The sequence below is a fragment of the Haliotis asinina genome, chromosome 6 (genome assembly GCF_037392515.1).
Source record: "Haliotis asinina isolate JCU_RB_2024 chromosome 6, JCU_Hal_asi_v2, whole genome shotgun sequence".
NCBI lineage: Eukaryota > Metazoa > Mollusca > Gastropoda > Lepetellida > Haliotidae > Haliotis > Haliotis asinina.
The window spans coordinates 26,288,736-26,311,978 of NC_090285.1; the positions used below are offsets into that span (position 1 = coordinate 26,288,736).

The 23,243-nt window shown below is 38.3% G+C and overlaps 2 protein-coding genes across 6 annotated transcripts in view; one reads left to right on the forward strand and one right to left on the reverse strand.

Moving 5' to 3' along the window:
• The window catches only part of LOC137286629 (armadillo repeat-containing protein 2-like), a 31,291-nt gene extending 16,846 nt beyond the window's left edge, over positions 1–14,445 (reverse strand). Inside the window, exons 1-6 of one of the 2 annotated variants that reach the window (XM_067818580.1) lie at positions 14,319–14,432; positions 7,990–8,267; positions 7,361–7,433; positions 3,152–3,193; positions 925–1,105; positions 357–522 (exon numbers count right to left, since the gene is read on the reverse strand). In XM_067818580.1, the coding sequence (XP_067674681.1) occupies positions 357–522; positions 925–1,105; positions 3,152–3,193; positions 7,361–7,433; positions 7,990–8,192 (665 nt within the window). In that variant the 5' untranslated portion in view covers positions 8,193–8,267; positions 14,319–14,432. Of the gene's footprint in view, positions 1–356; positions 523–924; positions 1,106–3,151; positions 3,194–7,360; positions 7,434–7,989; positions 8,268–14,318 lie in introns of both variants that reach the window. The other variant, XM_067818581.1, reaches the window with a different exon arrangement.
• On the forward strand, positions 14,433–22,864 carry LOC137286632 (transmembrane protein 161B-like). Of its 4 annotated transcripts, none has more exons than XM_067818588.1 (2): positions 14,433–14,541; positions 19,987–22,864. In XM_067818588.1, the coding sequence occupies exon 2, from the start codon at positions 20,025–20,027 to the stop codon at positions 21,504–21,506; it is 1,482 nt and encodes a 493-aa protein (XP_067674689.1). In that variant the 5' UTR covers positions 14,433–14,541; positions 19,987–20,024; the 3' UTR covers positions 21,507–22,864. The 4 variants fall into 4 exon arrangements, with proteins under 4 accessions (XP_067674689.1, XP_067674688.1, XP_067674690.1 ...); XM_067818587.1 differs by having other exon boundaries at positions 14,441–14,593; XM_067818589.1 differs by having other exon boundaries at positions 14,443–14,474.
• The last annotated feature ends 379 nt before the right edge of the window (positions 22,865–23,243 follow it).

Sequence of the window (23,243 nt, forward strand, 5' to 3'; positions counted from 1 at the left end):
CAAAAATGTTATGTTCAATGACTGTTTACTTACTGTATCCTCCATTGTAACACTCTGAAGTGATCAGATGGAAAATAGCATTTGGAATCATTCCAGTGTTCTAGGTAAAAGTTCAAATGGTATGATCGAATGTTAAGTTTTGCAATATGGTAAGCTGTATTCTGATTGGTCACTTCAAAAGGTTAGCTGATGCCACCTTCTATTAGGGCTTGTTAGACTCAGTACAGTGTAAGGAATAATACTGAGCTGAAGTTTACTAAGGCTGAATCTCAAGGGGCAAAATGTATGGAGTTTTATGTCTATAATTTGCCAAGATCAATGACGATGTTTCAATGTATGGCCATATCAGCACTTACGTTCTGGGGGGGCTGCTGACTCCCATGGAGCTGGACACACGTGGGGCAGCTTCTTTCCCATCAGCCATGCCCCGCTCCTCTGTTGGCAGGGTTCTCTCCTTGGGTCCACTACTTACACGCCTTGGGACCTCCCGGTCAGGACTGCTGGACTCATGCATCAGACGGCCTGTAAGTAGAGTCAGGAGCATTATAATAACGTCTGGTAATTTGGGGATACATAGGAAATGACATGTAGAACAGTGTTCACTGTTAACAGTGTGTTTTCTGTAATCTGAATTTTCATTGACTAATTGATAGTTATCACTGGGTCACAATGTTTAGAGTTTTGTGTGTGAATTATGGGTCACTTTTCATATCATTGCCATTCCCATTCCTTAGACTTGTTATTGAATATTTGAGACTTGTCTGTGTGATAGTTTACTGCTTCAGAGGGGATTTCTTATACCTTTAGTCTTGTCCATTTATTAACTGTAACATTACGAACAATTCATATTGAATTATCTGCAGAAAATCAATCCACTTCTTATCTCTTGGTTTTACTTCTGTAATTCAAAATTCAGGAACATACCGTCAGTTGATCCACTCCGTGGCCTGATACTGGACACGTTCTCTCCTCCCCCATCAACACTGGTGGCATTGTACAGTTTCTGTCTTGATCCCTTCCTGGACAGTGGTCTGTTTGGGTCAGCCGGTGGTTTGGGGGCCAGAATGGCTGTCTCGATCTCAGCTGCTGTGGGGGCTCGAGGGGTCTGAAAATATTGCTATAATTTCAATACTCATTACATTAAGATATACAAAGAATGTGAATTGTGTGTTAATTGAACTCCAAGGCAATTACACTGCAAACTTCAAACAAGTGTTAAGTGTGCAGTAAATAGAGTTATGTTTTATGAATTTTGTGAACGACATATGGAAAAATAAACAAAATGACTTAAAAATACAGTAAATACTCAGTTAAATGATCAATAAATCTTTTGTGACGGAAAAATAGTAAGGATTCATGTTTCTCAGTTCACAGTCACTCCACATAACCATCATGAGGAACTGTATACTGTCTGTATACTCCCATCTGCATATACATCTAGTCACACACTGACCTACATGACACTACACAACATCTGAAGACATTTGACTACATTGTGAACCAAAGACCCAGCACTGTGTCCACTAACATTAACAACCACTGAACCAATTCCCACACCCAAACCTGAGATAGATGCGAACACTTTGCTTCAAGTTAAATGTGAAATCTAATATTCACGTAGGAGATAGGAAGCACACAGAAACTACAGAATCATGTGCAAGATTGACATTTTCAGGATGTTGAAATCCCTGTTTATGTGACTGGCTAATCAACTGCAAAAAGTTAAACCTTCTCTCTCATGCAGTCACTCCTCTAAGATGGTTCAACATAAACACACTGAGCACTGTCTTCTTGCAATGTGTTTGCTATGTTCAATGTCTTCAACAGGTCAAGTTGAATGACAAAGAAAGTTCAATTGCTTCAAAACTACAAACAATATCCGCACTTCTCTCGTCATTGACCAGACATGCGTTTCCAAAGTCTGTCTGTTACCTATTTTGTAGACTACGTTTGCTGCTGATGTACTGAAGGACACACCTGAGAATACATAAACCATGACTTGTGATGTATTGGTACACAGTAAATGTAAACATAGGATAATATGACCATTTATGGCATCAGATGACTGTTCAAATGATCCTGACTATGTCAACACTGATGTATGCATGATGGTAGCCCACTTCTGACATCAGCCACCCACGAAGATAAAATTAGCCTTCAGCAATCAATGCTTGTCTTAAGAGGCAATCAGGTGGTCAAGTTCACTGACTTGGTTGACACATATCATCTTATCCCAATTGTATGTAGATCAGTGCTTATGCTGCTGCTTGTCTGGTCCAGATCAGATCAGATATGAGTTACCAAATAACACAGCGCAACACATCTGATGACAAGTAATCATTGTTTTAATTAATGTGCTTCATGATCTTGCAATCAGCGAATTGTTGAATGAACTTTATTATATTACTGAAGTGAGCTAATAGCATCTCATGTTCACATATCATAGCAAAACTACCCTGTTATAAAGGTAACATCCACTGAATGAAACAAAGAAAAGCCTAAAAACTTTAAATAGACTATCATTCAGGGTTGTACACAAATTCAGTATATTTCAAATAAATTCAGACCCATGAAGATCTGTGGTAGAATATATCTTGTGGTAGAATATATCTTCAGCTATCCATGCTTGCCACAATTGGCAACTGTGCTTGTCGTTAGAGGTGACTACCAGCATCAGGTGATCATGCTCACTGACTTGGTTGATACATGCCATCGGTCCCCATTTGCACAGATTGGTGCTCATGCTGTTGATCACTGGATTGTCTGCTCCAGATTCGATTATTTACAAACCGCTGCCATATAGCTGGAATATTGCTGAGTGTGGCACAAAACAAAAACCACTCACTCAAATAAACTCAGGTATGGGTTAATACAGTAAAAATATTTATCATCAATTGGAGTCAACTGAAAAAGAAAACAGTGTGAAAGGGAAAGTTAAATAAACTACTAAACAAAGTGAAGATAATGTTATGATGAGTATTTGGATGGCACTATATTTCCACCACCGGGACTAAGCCTGGAAGAAACAAACGACTAACAAAACTGAAAGTGTCAGATATCTACTTGAAAGCAGCTGTCTGAACGTGCGTCAACTATGCAACACAAACATACACAGTGGAAGGAATACAATCAATGAAGAGTGTACCGGTACCTTAATCTCGGCCCTGGCACGAACATCTGACCCTTCTGGGAACTGCAAGCCAAAACCATGCATGGAGAACAGATGCTGGTACACACATAATAGAAAACACACTAACTCATGTTTGAAAATCAAAGCTTTGCATGATAACCTCTTTGTTTTCAGTTATGCTCAACAATCTAATCATGCTGAACTCACTTAGTATTTATATATCAACATAACTCTTCAGTAGGAATCACAGTGATTTTCAGGATTAGAAAGTAATGGTGTCTTCATTCTCCCACAAAATGTTACAGACTTGCTATCTACCTATGGTGAAATTGGTGGTCCAAAGAGAAACATCCTTCCTGAATTGTACTGGTCTCAGATCAGGGGACTAGCATGAATTTCCAACCCTGATTTTTGGTTATAATGTCATCAAACTGATTTTAACATACACATGTCCAAAAGGCAAAATCTAAATGTGTCTGAAAGGCAAACAATTGGATGTTAGTTTGATTGTAACAACTGGACGGACATATGGACTAATTTGTGCGGAAACAAGCCAAGGGTTTATCTGGAACATTGTTCAGGTCAAGACCATTTCAACCTTGCAAAAGACAAGTGTGCATAATGTGGACTTCCAAACACCAATGTTTACACCAAGACAATGTTTACATTTCTTGAAGTTATGATAGATATAAAGCAGAGTATAAACCTACTCTATGAGATTACAAACAATTGCAAAATATTAATACACCACTGATTTTTCTCTAAAAGCAGACTGAAACCCTACAGTTCTACCCAGTGAAAATGATGCCAAAATGTTGTTGCCACACTACTCATGCTTCCTGTTTGAAATACAAGATTTAAATTACTGTTAATTTCTATAATAGACAGATACATTGAGAAATAACACTTTACCAGGTTTACCGGCTGGAAATGTTCTCCATGCATAGATCTGACACCATTTTTACCATAAACAATGCCAAGGTAATTTCTATGTCTATCTATCACTTTTAAGTCAAAGACATGTATGAACATGGTCAAACAGAAAAGTAAACCCACGTCAGTGCATAAGGGCACATTCAGAATATCAGGTTGCAATGATCTCTGGCAAAGCTACATCAACACTGCAGGGACAGTCTCTAAAGACCTTACGGTGATATTCTGAAATTTGATAGCCCAAGAGACACAGATTCTTGACGCTGTTAAGCGGGACCTCATCCCCTTAATATTTTCTGCCCAAATTTAGATAATTCTTAAGATTGATTGATTTGCATTTAAATCCACTAATTTTCGCGAATCAACAGAAAACTGCCATCCTTGACACTGTAAAAACTTCATTTGTTAAAATCTTCATGTGTCATGCCTCAAGACTTACAGAAATGAACTGAAGGGACGAAGTGATCACAATTCCATTTCGTATGCTCATCCTGTTCATATTTGTAAAAACAAGCTGATAAGCTGAAAACTAGTCAGAAGAAGTTGAGTACCTGTGTATGCTTGATTAGCAGGTTCTGTAATAACTGATTGGATGATATGGAATGACACGAAGGAGCACTATTCTGTAACAACAGATTGGGTGATACGGAATGACATGAAGGAGCGCTATTCTGTAACCACTGATTGGATGATACGGAATGACATGAAGGAGCGCTATTCTGTAACAACTGATTGGATGATATGGAATGACAGGAAGGAGCGCTATTCTGTAACAACTGATTGGATGATATGGAATGACACGAAGGAACGCTATTCTATAACAACTGATTGGATGATACGGAATGATACGAAGGAGCCCTATTCTGTAACAACTGATTGGATGATATGGAATGACATGAAGGAGCACTATTCTGTAACCACTGATTGGATGATACGGAATGACATGAAGGAGCCCTATTCTGTAACAACTAATTGGATGATATGGAATGACAGGAAGGAGCGCTATTCTGTAACAACTGATTGGATGATATGGAATGACACGAAGGAACGCTATTCTATAACAACTGATTGGATGATACGGAATGACACGAAGGAGCCCTATTCTGTAACAACTGATTGGATGATACGGAATGACACGAAGGAGCGCTATTCTGTAACAACTGATTGGATGATATGGAATGACACGAAGGAGCGCTATTCTGTAACAACTGATTGGATGATACGGAATGACATGAAGGAGCCCTATTCTGTAACAACTGATTGGATGATACGGAATGACACGAAGGAGCGCTATTCTGTAACAACTGATTGGATGACACGGAATGACAGGAAGGAGCGCTATTCTGTAACAACTGATTGGAAGATACGGAACGACACGAAGGAGCGCTATTCTGTAACAACTGATTGGATGATACGGAATGACACGAAGGAGCGCTATTCTGTAACAACTGATTGGAAGATACGGAACGACACGAAGGAGCGCTATTCTGTAACAACTGATTGGATGATACGGAATGACATAAAGGAGCACTATGATAATGGGAATCAGCTTTGATTTATGTCTAAGCCAGAGAAAGTGGCAGACATTTCTTCAAACCAATATATATGTAAGAAAACAAATTAATCCTGTTGTCCACAACACAATGCATGAGGAAAGGGAATGAACACTGTTACACCTCCTAGACAGGTTGTATCCATCTTAACTATAACACCATTGTTCCATGTTAGACAGTGTGTGGCACCCATCACATTCCAGTGTCTAAAACATCAATAAATAAATACCTACATACCAGTGGAAATAAATACATGGTAATCAATATAAAAATATGTATGTAAGTTTCTATTTACAATGCCATTTGTGTACCTGAACATTGGTTGTCACAGAAGCAGAAATTATTTCCATGAGAGTGAGAAGCATTTCACCTCACTGCATTTGTAACACTTGATTCAGCAAGGACTGTCGCATAAAAACACCAATACATGCTTAGCTCAGACTGGAATATATGAGAGTTTAACTGAAATTCAATATAAATATAATAAATAATAAATATCACTTATGGATGTATAAACGTGGAGATATATTTTGATGAAGACTAAAAACAGACAAGCAAGTTCTAACAAAACACCATCTTGGGGTCATCATTCCAGAACATGCTCCATTTGGGCCACAGGAAAGGTATTGCACAATCCACAACTACACCTTGTCCAGGGGAAGGGCATCACATATCATTACAAGCTAGCTTGACATGCAACATCATCCCTTAAGGTGCAATTTACTATGTCTTTGCTGCAGTTTGTACGACATCAAGATCAGTTATGTTGCTTTGTATAAATTGTTAAATCAAAACAAGTGGAGTGTCCTCATATAAAATAATTATAGAACTTTGTTTACATAATTTAGATGCAGGAATTGTGCTTCCGAAAGCCAAGTCAATATGTGGCTATAATATTCCAACTGAGAACATAACGTCACTACATAACCAACAGGTAATCTGGTGGTACCAGCAGTTGTGACCAGCTGAGACCAGCCCACACAAGCATCTGTACTGACACTACTCTGGCCTACCATACTAACGGTAAACAAACCATCAAAACTGAACTCATATACATCACAATAGAACAAAAATCACCAAAATGGGAAAATAAACTTCTAAAACTGTAACAATATCTTCTAAAACTAAAACAAATGCCTTTTAATGGTAATCGTTTGAAATAGAAACAAAACTTGCGTATCAGCTACAACAGTGTACTAAACTGGTTGCCGAGGGTACATAACGGCAGTCATAGCGTTCCAAAAACGCATAAATACTGTCAAAGATGGTGACGAGGGGAGACGAACAAGCTTTGTTTAATAATGTTTTTTGTCACCATGAGTCTAATCTTGAAAATTTGATCTCAGGATGTAGTGCATCCACCCCCCTTTTGTACCAACCTTCAAACGTATGTTCATACTTCTCAGTGTCATACGTGCAATTCTGCTCAATTTGATCCCTTGTTCATATGAGAAGCAACAATCAACATGAAATGCCCGACAACATGCAGCAAGAGAAGTCTGTTCTTGGAAGCAGATGTTAAAAGCTTAAGTAAGCGTGTGTAAGGATACATGTTTCTCAAAATAATCTTATATAATTTGGATAACAATGTTCTGGAAAAAAACAGCCTGTAATCCTGTCCCTATGCAAAGCTCATGGTTTCCACAGTAAAGGTTTGCATACTGAGTGATCAAATAAGATCGCCATTGTTAGTTACTATACAGATGCATGCAACTATTTCACCAATCAGTGACAGAAAACTTACATGATCAAGAGGAGATAACTTTGTCCCTGACACTGGTCTAGAATCACTGCCATCAAAGTGCCGAGAGTTCAAACTGCAACACAAGAGGTAGGTAAGTAGGTAAGTGATGCCACACTGACGAAGAAAAGCTCTTCTTGTGGCATGTATATGTTACTCATCTGTCTTATCTTAACTTTATGGGCCAATGCGATTTATAAGCTGCTGTTATCGCATCAGAAATTTGCATTTTGCATTCAAATTTCATTACAGTTCAAGATCCTTACAATGAAAATATCATTATCTAGCCTCATGTAAGAATGTCGAGTTTTGATTGGTCCACGCGACTCTGATAAAATACCATGTACATCCATCACGATCCGCCAGCGGGAGTATACGAGCTTTTATCATCGCGTTTTTCAACTTCATAGACTGAATTGGCACTTTTCATGATTTGTTTCGGTAAGAGCATAGCTAAAGGTATCAGAATCTGCAAAGTTGTGTTTTACGATGCATGTGACCTTTAACATTGTTCAAGTACCATTAAAACACTATTACTCAGGTTACTTTTGACCCATTTAAGACAGTAATTTTGTTTATGGTAACATCAATATTTTAACATACACCAGCAATTTAACACAACGTAGCCTTACCTGAAAGCACTTGCTGGCCTAGACTCTGGGTTCCGGGCTGTAGATGCAGGAAACAAAGTCCGCTTCTCGTCACGGGGTGTAAATGGTCTCTTAGTCACAACAGTGCGGAGAGATGAGCGTGCATCTTGAATAATTCTTGAACTGGCTTGAACATTTTCAGGCAGTTCGTAGAATGGTCGATCTTTTGTTTTCTTTGGATCCATTCCTTTTTTCTACCAATGGTGATAATACTTGTACATAATACTAGTAATATCTACCGGTACACCATGATCAGAAACCTAAAAAAAGATAAACAGATATCAGCATGCTTTATTTTCTGATTGTACTGCTACAAATAGGTAATGTAACATACATATTTATGTCCACTGATATTCTAACAGTTATTGTGTACTCCATACTTGGTGCTGAAACAACTTGACAGACAGAGAATACATACTGACAAAGCCGACTGAATGGAACAAAGTAAAAATATTTGAGAAGATGGCAAAATGATGATGCAGAGATTAGTAGAGTTGTGACGATATGCCCATGCCACGATACAATACGTATCCTGACACTGGTAGTCCGATACATGCGATACGTATACAATATTTTGTCCTTGTATACAGAAAAAATAAAAGTACTGGAAATAATGTGCTGTTATGTTATCATTTCAGGGGAAGTATTCTTCTGCCAAGAAAAATAAAAACACGTCATCATGAAAGACATTTTATTCAAAATGTTTGGCACAGTAAAGTAGTGTTTTCCATAAAAAATGGAACAGCAGGGATCAACATTGGCACAACTGGCTTTTTTCCACAGATAACAAAATAAAGTTGTGAAAATTACCTCAGTCGGAGCATGTCCATGGCAATATTTTCCAAACAAATCTAAATGTTACTGCTTCTTTGAATAGAAGCATGATAAAACTGCTAAAATCACAACATTTTCAAAGATTTTGAAAGAAACATTGGAAAATTGACAATTTCAAAATGTGACAGTTGCTCATCATTCAAGATTTAACATTAATGAAAACTTAACCACATTAAACAATGTAAATATAATGAACAACCACTTCTCAGGATAAGTCAAGTCTTACATTATTGAACTTGCATTTCACAAACATTTGTGGAATATATCAGAAAAACTGTTCCAGCATGTAATGCAAGGTAGGGTTCCAAAGAATTAGAAGATACATTTTCTATTTGGAATAAAATCATGATATTCATGTAGCAAATCGCTAAAAACCATAATATCTTTAAAGCAGACAATAACAAAATTAAACACTGGAAAACTGACAATTTCAAAATGCAATGCTTGTTCATCATTCATCTTAAGGTTTAACTTAAAGGTCACATGCAACGTAAAACACAACTTTGCAGATTCTGATACCTTTCGGTATGCACTTACGAAACAAATCATAAAATATGCCAATTCAACCTATAAAGTTGAAAAAAAAGCGATGAAAAAAAGCCTTCAAAATCGGAGTTAAAAAAATTCACTAAATTCCCTCCAGTGCTGGGGGGAAAACTGATTTCAACAGCTGTGCTGCGCTGCGTCCATAACGCATGCGCAGTGAATTGGTTCGCGGAGCTTGAAACAGTATGCATGCCCAGCGTCTGAGGTCGTGAGCAGTAGTCTAATCTTGGTTGTGTACACAAACAATTAAATAATCTAATCGTTACGCAAAAAATTTGTTGATTGTGGTAAGCAGTCTCTGTCACAGAGAAAGCTCAGTGTCTGGTTTATTCACACCTATATGTCTGCCTGCCTGTCTACTAAAGACAACATACAGTACACAGCTTCAATCATCGACCACGTGCAATTTGAACTTAATACCTATCAGACTAAACGACATAAAGAAAATAAGTTGATTTATGACTCGTGCACCCGAGTCCCGTCTCTGCCACATTATGTAATTAGGCACGTGTGATACACATGACATGTTTTTATGTCTGTGGGTTGCAAACAAACTACATTTATTTTTTTCGGATGACTGGATCTGACGGAAACTGGTGCAAACTCTTGTCAGTTTTAAGTCCTGCTTTGTACTTGGACAGTTTCCAGTCATGCAGTAGTTTACCATCTCTACTGACATGAATTTTGATTGGATTGAACGCAAATTCAGAGAACATGTATTTTCAAAACCCAACATGTCTCCATACATTCTTCATGGATAACGACTTCTTTTAGTGTATGTGATTTTGTTTGACAACAGTATATGAATCCATACTGAAACGAAGCATCAAGTACACAAAAAGAAGTTGTTATCCATAAAGAATCTTACTTTCTTGCGACTCGCTATACTTCTAAAATGCCCATCAAACAGATCATCTTTCTGTACACACAATGAACCCTCAGCATATCAGCAAATGAAACAGTCAATTGGAAGCCGTCGTTACACTTGAGTGCACATCCACCCACTATGACTGGGTTCGGTCTCCCAAGGGCTTCGTTTCGGGGGAAGTAAGCCCAAGTACAAAATATTGTACTTTTGAATTGCAATTGTAACCTTATAATTTTGTTTATTTCTTTTTTTAAAAGCAGCAATGCATATTAGATGTCATGAATAAGTGATAATTGTTTTTTAATAATTGTGTTTTAATTCTGTTTGATTTTTTTGTTGCATGTGACCTTTAAGAATACGGTGTCAAAGATCAGTAGCATCTTGATATTTTCGAACATTGACAACTTGAACATGAAACAATAAACCCTTTCACATCTGCAAAACCTTGGAACAGGTCAAGTCAAGTTTAGAAATGGTGTTTGACATTCTTCTTCAGAAATATCATTCTGTCTACATGTTTCCAATTGATGTTGGCTCGCTGTGCCGTAACAATATCACCTGCAGCAGAGAACACCCTCTCAGAAGGGACAGACCTTGCAGGAATGCACAGAATGGATTTTGCAAACTGGCACAGCATTGAGTACATACGTTCATGAAATTTCCACCAATCAAGAATCAACATTCAGGGGTGTCTCCTTCACATATTTCTCAATCTCCTCCTTTGCACGGACTAGAGAGTGTTTGGTCTGCTCTTGGTGTGGAGCAAGGTCCATCTTTACAACATACACATCCCCGAACATTTTGGACGGGCTACCTGAAGAATCAGTCTGTTTGAGAACTTTAATGGGTTCCTGCTTCACAGGAGGAAGACCAACACCTTCACTGGCTTCAGCAGCACCAGTGTTGGATACGTTTGGTATGTCAGGTATGTCAGGGAGGTCAGGTAGTGGTGTATCAGTGATAGCCGAGGGGTCTTGAGGCTCTTCCTTCACCAGTGTTGGAACCTGGAACACATGTCATGTGTTGTTAAAACATTTGTTCTATTTCCCGATTCACTGTAAGTACAAGTAAATGTTTCACTCACTGACACTGAAGTTGAATTGAATTAAATAAAATTCAGAGATAAAGAACTTTTGAAGGCATCAGATTCAATTATACTAACATATTATTGTATTACAGTTTACATACAGTTCAATGTAACTTTAACTTGCTACGTATACTATGTTTCATTTTGAAAAAGAAATTAAAACATGTTACACAACAAGAATACATACCTTGTGTCTGTCGCTGTACTCTGCCACAGTAGTAGCTAGAATAGGTATATATGGATGACAACTTCTTTAATACTGGAACACAATGTTTCAATACAGGTTCAAGAACCTGTATCGAAATGTCGTGTTCCAGTATTAAAGAAGTTGTCATCCATATACACATTCTATTTACTTCCAACTTCTAAAACATGCCTCTCAAACAAACACAACAGTAGCTAGATCAGCAAACACACTGCTTTTCTCCTTATCATTAAGTAATGGTAGTGTTTTGAATCTGGGATCAATGGCTGATGAGTGATGTAGGATCTGTTTCACTTTGGTTGAATTGTAGCGCTTCCCCAAATCGGTGAGAATGGCTTGTTTCACGTCTTTCATAAGACCAGAATCTCCTTCAGGGGGAATCATCTGGCTACGAATCAAGTGTAGCATGGGAGCTACAATTGACATGGTTGGTGTCTTCTCGCAAAGGACTTCTGTTGCTCCCTTCAGTGGACGAAGAATTTCCACGAGTTGTCATAGGTTTTAGGCAATAAATGTGTGGTGACATGTCTGCAACCTCTGCTGCCACACTCATGTTGGCTGCATTGTCAGTCACAAGAGCTGGTTGTTTGTCTCCAATTCCCCAATCCAACACAGCATCTTTCAGGACTTTACCAATATTAACTCCTGTGTGGCTTTGTTGTATGACAAGAGTTTGCAGCACATATGATACTATCTTCCAATCATTGGATACGTGTTGACTGGTAATGGTCATGTATCCCTGGGTTGAACGACTTGTCCATCCATCTGTCATCAAAGCAATGTTTACACAATTTTGTGGTTTCATGCAATTCTGGTATAAGTTTCTTTGATAGAGTTTTTCTGTTTGGCAACTTGTACCTAGGTTCGAGGGCAGCAACAAACTTCACACAGCCATCATTTACTACAAGAGAAAATGGCTGTAAGTCAATAACCATAAATTAAGCCAGAGCCTTGGTAAGCATTTGTGTCTGGATACTCCCTGCAGGGAACTTGCGAGTGTTCATGAATATATCTGGTAAAGTTGCACACTTCGATATAGAAGTTGGTATTTGATCGCTTGTAGCAAGTTTCACTTTCTTATGCCTTTGATCACCGTCTGTTGCGATGCTCGGATGGTGCCTCTTCAAATGCGTAAGCATATTTGTTGTGTTACTGTTATACCCAGAAATTGTCCCAAACAGCATACAGTACACCTTGCCTTTGTCTTTAGACATAAGGAAGTGTTTCCACACTTGGCTTTTAAAAGCTGCTGGCGGTTTTATGAAATGTGGCAGTTCATTCACAACGTCCACCCCATCCACCATTTTTTACTTGTAAACACTGCGAGAGTTGGCGTTGCATAGCAACCAGAAACATGACTGCCCCTCGCTGTCGACTTGGTTATCGTCATGATTTTGTTGACTATTTTTTTACAGGTAATGCATAGGGTTATTTTTAGGTATATAAGAATCGTTTTGAATCGATACACGACAATTGTATCGATATATTGTATCGTGCAGCTCTTGAATCGTGATAACTTGCGTATTGATTTATCGTCACAACTCTATAGATTAGTAAGTCTAGATAGGTGACACGACTAAGTGCATTTTGAAGTCAACATCAAAGTAAGGTTTGCAAAGGAGGGATTCATGTCCACATGGCATCCTGAAGAGTTTAAACAGTAGGCTGTGCATGAAGATGCAAGAATCACAAGGGTGTACCTACATCTGGCTCAAATATGGTATGTTATCTGTTTATAAACTGGCAAATTATATCGAGATAAAACTCTTGGAAACATTAAATATGAACCAATTTACTACAAAAATATATACATTTAGCAGTGATACTTGAATTGTTTGGTTAATGAATCTACACTGATAATACTTCTTGTTGATATTATGTGGGAAAATTTACACAAAAGTCTATTTATTTTCAAGGGAAACTTAGGTTTCTCTGAGCTCTTCTTAATCATGTTAATATAACAAAATCTTATCAACCTATTCAACACAACTGAAAAAGGGAGAAATTGCCATTTAATAGAAGTGTATTCAAAGTAAAATATATTACATGCACAATTCATACCAACCATATTAGAGCTTACCGCAGAATATGGTATACTGTATATGCTTGAGTTTTGAACCTCACACTGTTGCTGATGTTGGCAATGACGTAATGCACTGAGTTTGCTATGATCTGTCACTTACTTTCATGGCATGAGAACTGTCAAAGTTGACATGCAATCATTGAACATGGTGGAAAAGAAACAACTGATTCACATGAACTGATTTCTAAATAAAACGTATTAAGCGTAAGAAGTCAGTTACTTGTGATCATATTTGAGTTGGGGCAGAAAGAACACAAGTGTCGGTAATCTTGGCTTCAGCATGTTCAACTACTCTGTATTAAATAAAATATTTAACCAACACACATAGTATCTAAGAAACTCAGTCGTGAATCTATGATTAACCTAGATCTCCAGTAGTCAATATACATCTATTTACGATCGCTGCTTCATAAATTCGACACCAAGCCAATACGATCTGAAACCCCTCCGCGAAATATAGCATGTAGATTACTCGCAGAGTATATGAAATCGCATTACAAATTGAAAGATGTAGACAATCAAAGTGATGGAATCTGACAGCTCGGTCCTCGACTCGGGTTGTCAAGATCTACAATCGCGATCGAACTTGTTGCCAGCCAGGCCTTACTTCGACACTCTGATCAGCGCATTTCATTTACTACTCACCACTACAAAAACACACCGCAGTGTATAAAATAACGAGTATTACCTTAAAGGCAATGCATTTTGGCCGTATCAAAGGGACGTAGACAAGAAATTCCTGTGACCCTGAAAGATTTCACAAAGATACGGATCGATGTCAGGAATTCTTCACCGGATACTTAAACATGCGCAGACACAACTTCCTGTTAAAAGACGCATGGAGGTTAGTGGTTTCTGAGAAGGTAGACGCGAGGACATAGGTAGTCTACAGTGTAGCCAACATCTGATAGGTATGGATTTGAGCGGAATGAACTAAACAGGAGATTGCATAGAGTAGGACAGGTAAATGCCCAACTGTTTCATAATGGTAACTTTTAATGGCAGGACCTGTTCGGACTTTAATGAGCATCAAGCATGCACTATGACTATGAATCATTATATGCAAAGGGAGCTGTCAACTCATTTCTCAGACCACTGAAATCGAAAGCACAAGGTCCATGGCATTTTGTAGTTCAAAACTCATTCAATACGTCCAAGCTGAAACTTCTGGCAACTGAACATCTATCTTGAAAATCGAAGTAATTAAGTGAAAAAAAAATCATACTCTGATTCACCAGTGGGAACTTCTAGGTATCTTCTTTCTGCTTGAACAATGCTGACAGAGAAGATTTTGAGTTTTGAATGGTTTGCATCCATATGGTAATTACATTCGAAAACTATGTGGTAAAGAATCTGTGTAAATGTTCTGTCTGAAATACTCTAATGAGCATATGTTTCTTACCAGGTCTTCAAAAACTAGTAAACATATTGATACCTTGTTTCTCCTAATGTCTGTAGATGTCCTCATGATATGAGCATGATTGTATCATCCTACATGTGAGAGTTGGATCCTCATGTACTTGTTGGTTGTAAATTGAGTAACACAAGAAACACAATCCAGCTAAAAGTGAGGGATTATTTCACAATGTAGACTTATTATTGTTTCAATCATCATGATGAGCACCACAGTGAACAAGGCTGGTGCTGAATTCGTCAACATACTATGGTTCTGTGTGATTTGCTTTATTTATTAATTACTGATCAGCTTCAGATTTTGTTAGGATAATGCAAATTTACAGTTTACAATAAATTAATTTTCGGGTCCCTGGAAGTGTACATGACAGGCATGCGCAGAAGCCATATTTACATTGAAGCGAGCGCTGATGCCATTTTTTGTTTACTCCGCTGAATAACTACCGCTGTTTTATGGTCTTGTTTGACCTATTAAATTACTGCTGGATTATAATCGAGAATCAGCTCAAGACCTTCATTTCTCAACATTATTTTAGGGTCAGTATTAGGTCATGGTATTGTCAATTGCAGTGTTTATTCATTTTTTAAGATCACGATATACAATTTCCCAGTGCTAACCGAGTGTATGATATTTTTTTCAATCTCATATCTCAGCAGAATGGGGGATTTGAGAGGGGAAGGTGCCCCCCTACATTATTTTTAGATATTACTTATCATTTCTTTTCTATTCCTAATAAGCAAAAAGAGGTAAGTTTATCTTATGTCTAATATCAAAAAACTTCACTGAAATTGCAAGAACAAACTTCCGCTTGCATTAAATTCATCCGAATCCTGAACACCATTTTCTTTATTTTCAATTTCAATCATTTTAAAGGGGTTATAGCTAAAACGGCACCACAGCAGAACGGCACCAGAATCGTTTGGTGAAAACGGCACCAAATTGGCGAAAACGGCTACTGATTAAAGGGCTAAAACATCACCATATATCAAACATTGTTATATTGACTTTATTATCATGTTGACTTTATTGTTTAATTGTTTGTAATGTTTAGATGTTTATTTCTCAAGTTATCAAGCATTCTTTTGGGTTGTTTGGTGGTCCTGAAAAGGACCGTTGAGATAAGACTTTTTTAAACTCAATGGATGGGCCCATGATACAGTTATACTGGTGCCACAAACTCTGTAAGTCCATAACTCAAACTGGTCGCAAGACACAGCATGTTGATTTCTTCGGACAGTCTTATCGCATTCAACATAGTGGTGAGACATTGTGATGAATGATGTGTATCGGGTACATGTCTGTGCTTTAAATACAGTTTGAAGGGTGCGATGTTTTTCCTTTCCAAACATTGTCGGCAGTGTAGACGCATTTATTATTTTAACATACTACACGCAGCTTGGGTATGAGAAGCACTTTCCAATCACTGTTGGCAGAGTAGACGCATTTATTATCCAAACATGATGCAAGCAGCTTGGGTATGAGAAGCACTTTCCAATCATTGTCGACAGAGTAGACGCATTTATTATCTAAACATGATGCCAGCAGCTTGGTGAGTGTTAGTGTTAGTGTTAGTGTTATATATTGATGGGCATATTTACCTGATATATTCCTGATAGATTATTTATTTATATTTAGGTAATATATATGTTTTCACAAAGTCTATTTACGAAGTGATCATATCAATGTTCATCCTTTTTAAAAATTGTATATGGTGACGTTTTCGCCATAATGTTTGTAGCCGTTTTCGCCAAGGGAAGGTTCCGTTCTGTCCAAACGGTGACGTTTTCGCCAGGTGCCGTTTTGCTGTGGTGACGTTTTAGCCTGCACCCATTTTAAAGTATGCATGTTTTTTTTGGGGTCAAACGCACGGTGGATAAACGTAAGAAATGTAACAAAAGGATCATCAAAACAACGTAAATATTTTTATCTCACGATGAACTCCACAAAACAACTATCATACAATCCTTTCGCTGTTCCATACCTGGGCATGTTACTATAGAATACATTTCTACTTCCAGGTGACTGCCGAAGACAGGGACCCGTAAACTGTAAATTATATTATCATAGTGTTAGGGGTTAGGGCCAATTTAAGGCAGAAATGTGATTTTTATCATTTAAACTAAAGTTTATATTTTACTAACCTTGAGTGGTAAAGGATATATTCATCTGTTTCACTCAGGAATTATGGAATATCATGTGTTTCTTATAAATATAGTGTCAGTGACATTGTATTGGGGAAACTGTCGCCACTCACCACATCAGGGTATTTGGTATGTGTTTTCAATGATGAGCCATACTTTTCCCCAGCACTGTGAGAGAGTGTTATGATCATGTGGCTTCTTATTTATATATTGCCTATCACCAGCAGATGACTAATGCCGACTGCTTGCTCTTTTTTGTTTTACAGGCAACTAATTTTGCATCTGAAGTGATATAATGGTCTCGGATAAAAATTTTTATAGTGTGTTTGATTTTTATATAACTTAACATACAGATTTCAGTTGTCAATAAAACTTCTCACAGCAGTGACTAGGCATCTGCCCCACAGATGAAATTTTTTGTGCACTCCGATCATGCATGTACTCCCTGGATATAGCACTAGCAGAGTAATCGTGGAAATCAGAACGTCAAATTCAGGTCGCTTTGGGATAGATTTGTTATGGTCACAGCCGCCACCTACTTAACCAGATAATCATAAATGAATGCTTGATCAGAAAGAGATATGTAACCTCATTATTAGGGGTGAAGTTAGTATGGGGAGAGGAGAAAAGTGCCACATATCATTAAAGGAGATTATGAGAGAATTGCAATAATGTAAAAGATGTCATTTGAAATATGCTGAAGTTTTCAATTCAAACATATGTATGTTTATGTTTTAATTGCGAAAACAGTTTCTGTTATCTGAGCTTGGGCCATTATGCATATGCTGGAAGGCATGTGACCTCTCTGAGCGTGACGTCAAATGTGCCTGAAGTCTGCCGTATTGCCAAAGACCAAGCGCTACAGTAGTACAACACTTACTTTCAAGAGCAGTTGGCATCAGATGCACTCTCCAGTCACATTTAAGAAATGTATTTTGAAAACATCTAAATTGAGAATCAGTTGAGCCGATTGCCAGCTACACACATTAAGCAGAAAACATGCTTATTGCTTCGAATGTCACTCTTAACAAATATCCTGTGTATTTTACAAGACAATTTGGTACAAGAAAACAAATTCCTTTGAATGTACAAAGAAAATGGTACCTAATTGCATGGATTTTGAGATGTGAAAAACTGCTGACAGCATAAAGAGTTAGGGTAAACAAAACTCCTCCTAGACAGCAATTAGGACTTCTTGAATAAAGTTTACATGTCACAGTTTGGCACATAACAAAATAACTGTACCACTGAAACCAATTATTTGTGTCAAACTTTCTCTCTAAAGATCAAAACTAGTAAGCTAATTTTCTCCTTGTATAGATTATTTCGCACAGTTGGAGGTTCCGGGGTAGAATAGGCCTTCAGCAACCCATGCCTGCCATAACAGGCGACTATGCTTGTCGTAAGAGGCGACTAATGGGATCGGATGATCAGGCTCGCTGACTTGGTTGACATATGTCATCGGTTCCCAATTGCGCAGATAGATGCTCATGTTGTTGGTCACTGGATTGTCTGGTCCAGACTCGATTATTTACAGACCGCCGCCATATAGCTGGAGTGCGGCATAAAACTAAACTCACTCACTCACTCACACAGTTGCTTGCAAAAGTTTTGATAGTAAAATCATGCCTGTATTACTATATGGTTAAGAAATTGAAAGGGGTTATGAACGCTTACAAAAGGGGCAAACTGCATACTTCAAGTTATTTCTAAATCACAAGTATGCATCAAATAAGGCAGTTTTGCTGATTGTGGTAGATACATGGTGCACATGTTTACTCAAATACATGGCATAAAGTTCTGGTTAAAATTATTTAGTATGGGCAACACCGCCATCCTCACCAGTGTTATATATTCCTAAGAAAACTGCATGAAAATAGCAAACATACAAAGCATAGTTTAAAGATGTCTGTCACTTACTTTTCTCAACTGGTTTTTCATATGTTTGGATAGCACAAGATACAGGAAACATACAAATGTTTATCAGTACTTTTACAAAAAGAATCTGTGATATATATTCCCAGTCTGCTTCAGGTCTGTAGATCCACATTTCTAAAGAATTGCTTTACTTTCATACCATAATTACAGACTGGACAATACCTGTGATAAGACCTTGACTCTTGCATTCTGTAAAATATGCATTATATTCATTTAAAGTAAATTGATTCAGATAAATAATATCCACACCATAACTTCTATAACAGGTTTCATGAAACATGTGTTTTCCTTGTCTTACTGGTTCAGGTTGACGTTAAGTTATACCATTAACAAATATGTTGTGAAGTCCACAGTCACAGCAAAAAGCATGGATGCAGACAAAAACATATGTTTTGAAAATATATTTTTCATGATATTTAAATCCAGATTTAGATTTCAGTCTGGTGGCCAGAGGAGGTATGTTTCCTTAGAAAAAAGCCAGTGAGAAGGGAAAGTGTCGTTCAGGGTTTCATGTTTCATGCAGGCTAGGGGAAAATAACCCACTCCCCACTACTAGTACTAATCAAATTAATCTCTTTATTCATCAGACTATATTGTGAAGGGTTGTTGGACATTTACTAGGTGAGTTTAAGGCAAATGTTTAGTCTGGTAGTAAGCTACTTTGACATGACCAGACTCCTGCCAGGTACCTGCTACAGTCATAAACGCTCATGGGAGGATAACACCTATACTGCTTAGGAAGAACCAGTGGGAGACTAATTGGAAACCCATGGGTTATTTTGCAGTTTGGACACGGCCTTTAAACAATCATCAGATGGCTGGATCAAATATGTTAACAATATTTTTTCTGAATTTCCTTTCAGGTAGTGGGACCTCTCAGTTAGCTGCCACTGGAATCAAGATGGCCGTCCTTGGTGTGCAGTTTGTCTTCAGCCTGGTCATGTTCAGTTTCCTCCAGAAACTGTCACCCTACTATTCATTTGCTCGATGGTTGATGTGTCGCAGATTGGTGCGCTATTTACACCCGACAGATGAAGATCTAAGAACTCAGGCAGGAATTGCACCCCCAGGGAAAGGCAAGGGGAGGAGGAATGACAAGAAGGAAAAAACTAACAATACAACAGAGACGTTCATGGTACCCAGAAACATTGACATTCAGCTGGAAATTACAAGAGTGGAACCTGTTGACTTGGTTCCCTTACACTTTTACCCAGAGTTCCAGTGGCTCCTGGACTTCTCCATCTGTGCATGCATAGTGTACATTCTGACAGAGATCTATTATGCTTTGAGTATGCATCACATTGAGTTCAATGCAAGCATCCTTTGGTGCCTCCTTGCCATCGGTTTTTGTCTTCGCACATTACTCTCACAAACAGCTCTTTACTTTCGCACTGAAGAGGGGGGAGAGAGAATATTGTGCATTACGTTTGGTTTCTTCTACTTAGTTTTAGGAATGGGTGTACTTGTAGTTGGTGATGATATTTTGGAGTTTGGACTTGAGGAGGGATATCGTAATTTCTCTGGCAATGCTGAACAGTTCTTAAAACAACAAGGTGTGGAATCCACTGGCCCAGTATCACTTCTCACATTCAAGATTGCACTTGCTATTACTTGTTCAATTCTTGGAGCCTTTCTAACATTTCCTGGACTACGACTTGCTAAACTCCACTCAGATGCCATGAAATATGCAAGAGAAAATTATGTAAAGCAGACACTACTCCACCTTAACTATGCACTGCCACTTCTCATCATGTTGTCCTACATCAAACCTATTGCTCGCAATGTGTTTTGTGGTCACTTGTGGACATCATCAGGAGCCTTGATTCCAGACGATTCATTTGACAACATTAGGTTACTGCTTGTTGTTGGTATGTTTATAGCTAGACTAGCTTTGTTCTCCACCTTCATGCAGTCTCATCTGAACCTGGCACATCTGAAGTTACAACTAATGAAGCGTGAGGCTGGAAAGATCAGTAATGTTGATCTACAGAAGATGATAACCCGTGTGTTCTATTACCTCTGTGTTGTGGCTCTGCAGTACATCACTCCAGTCATCTTAATCCTCTTCATGACCTTCCTCCTCAAGACGCTGGGAGACTACTCATGGACAACAGTCTTAGGAGAAAAAGTCACTGGTCTTTGGTCTCAAAAGAATCAAGGAAACAGACCGATGGCTGCATCTACCAGAGTCAATGAAACAGACAGTATTTTAGACACAGCAGCTCATTTCACTTATACCATTGGAAACCTGCGCACTATTTTCACCCCTGTGTGGTACCGTGGTTTGCTGTCATTCTTGATGTGGTGGATTTGTACAGTGTGGTTCACCAGCACCAGCCTCGGCATGCTGTACTACTCTCAGTCAGAAACTATGATTAGTTAAATACATGTGTGTGTGGAACAGCAAACCTACAGAACAGTATCATGAATTTCACGTCCATCTTTTTCTTTGTATTCATGATGGGATTGTTATCAACAGATGTCCAGTACAGTGTTTAAACAGTACAATAAAATTGCTGGCCCTTGTTAAATGTATTTCACACGGAGACCTGGGTCTGTGGTTTATGAATGTCATCAGTTCTGATCGATGGACACACTTCCCATCCTTACAAGTACAACATGTGGTACATGTGAAAAGTATTGACAGCTACAGCTACAGAGACAGATTTGCTGCATGTAACACCCATTTGGTCTCTCTGACCAGGTGACGTATATCATAGTACGTTTTCCTGAGCAATGACACTCATTTAGTTGATGTGACTCTGCATCGAGTAGAACTGAAGAGTTGTGTGTTTGAGAGTCATAGACATGATTGAAGCCATCAGCTGAGCATGCCTGTGTTTGAGTGATGTATTCAGTGATAGTTGTATCATGAATCATTGGAAATAGTACATAGCAAAGCATCAGTTTCATTAATTATCATTCACAAAGATATATCCTTGATACATGATCCTTTTTAAGATGTGCTGTCCTTGATATTGTTGAAATTCTTCATTCAGCATTTCTCAGTACAGTTTTAATCAATATGGACTCTCTCATTTATTATTTTTGGAAATGCTATATTCAATTTCTTTTGATGAAGTATTGATGAGATTTTGATGAGGTAGTGTTTAGGATCATGCTGATAATGATTTAATGTCAGGAAAATGACAAGAGTGACAGCATTTCTGTATACAGCTCCCAGGGTTTTACTCTGGCCTACCACCAGTAAAATATTTACTGACTGTTGAGAAAATATCTGTTTTAGGTGTAGCTTTCGTGTCCTGGTCTTCGTCCAAAGAAACCATTCTTTATATAACATTGTCATCAAGTAAATGTGAACGAACTGCCATCTTTAGCTAGATATCTATATGTATAGACTATAGTGAAATGTTTTAGAAGAACAGGTTTCCAAAATCATGTAGATAAAGTTTATGTATTGTTGTAATAGAGAACCTATGCATGTGGTTCAGGGTAGGTCAGGGGATACATCAGATTCACTGTGTGGTACATGGGGCATGGACCTTCACTTGCCCTGGCAGTTTCCAGATAATCACCACTTGTCTTGTTCCACTGACTCCCAGTGTACATGCTTCAGGAAGATGAAGAATGACTTTGTATGTGTTCAATAGTATGCAGGAGAGTAATATATTAAAGTGAACATGTCTTGGCATGTTCAGTGTGTTTTGTTTTACAGTCAATTTGTTAAGATATGCGGTGAATGGAATGTTTATAATCAGAAATAAACTGATTTTTTTAGAATCTGCTGTGTTGAATGGATTTTTTTCAATACAAACAAAAGATTTATGACATATATTTAGTTAATATCAATACCGAGGACAGTTTGGTTATGGCTTGGTTGAAGTGCCTTCAGGGTTGTCTAGGTGCTGTGGGAAGGAAACTTCTGGCCAACGGCTGACAGTACAGACATCCAGTTGAAGTGTCTGCTGGGTTGTCTGGGGGCTGTGGAGGAGACAGCCGACATTACAGACATCCAGTTGAAGTGTCTGCTGGGTTGTCTGGGGGCTGTGGGAAGGAAACTTCTGGCCAACGGCTGACAGTACAGACATCCAGTTGAAGTGTCTGCTGGGTTGTCTGGGGGCTGTGGGAAGGAAACTTCTGGCCAACGGCTGACAGTACA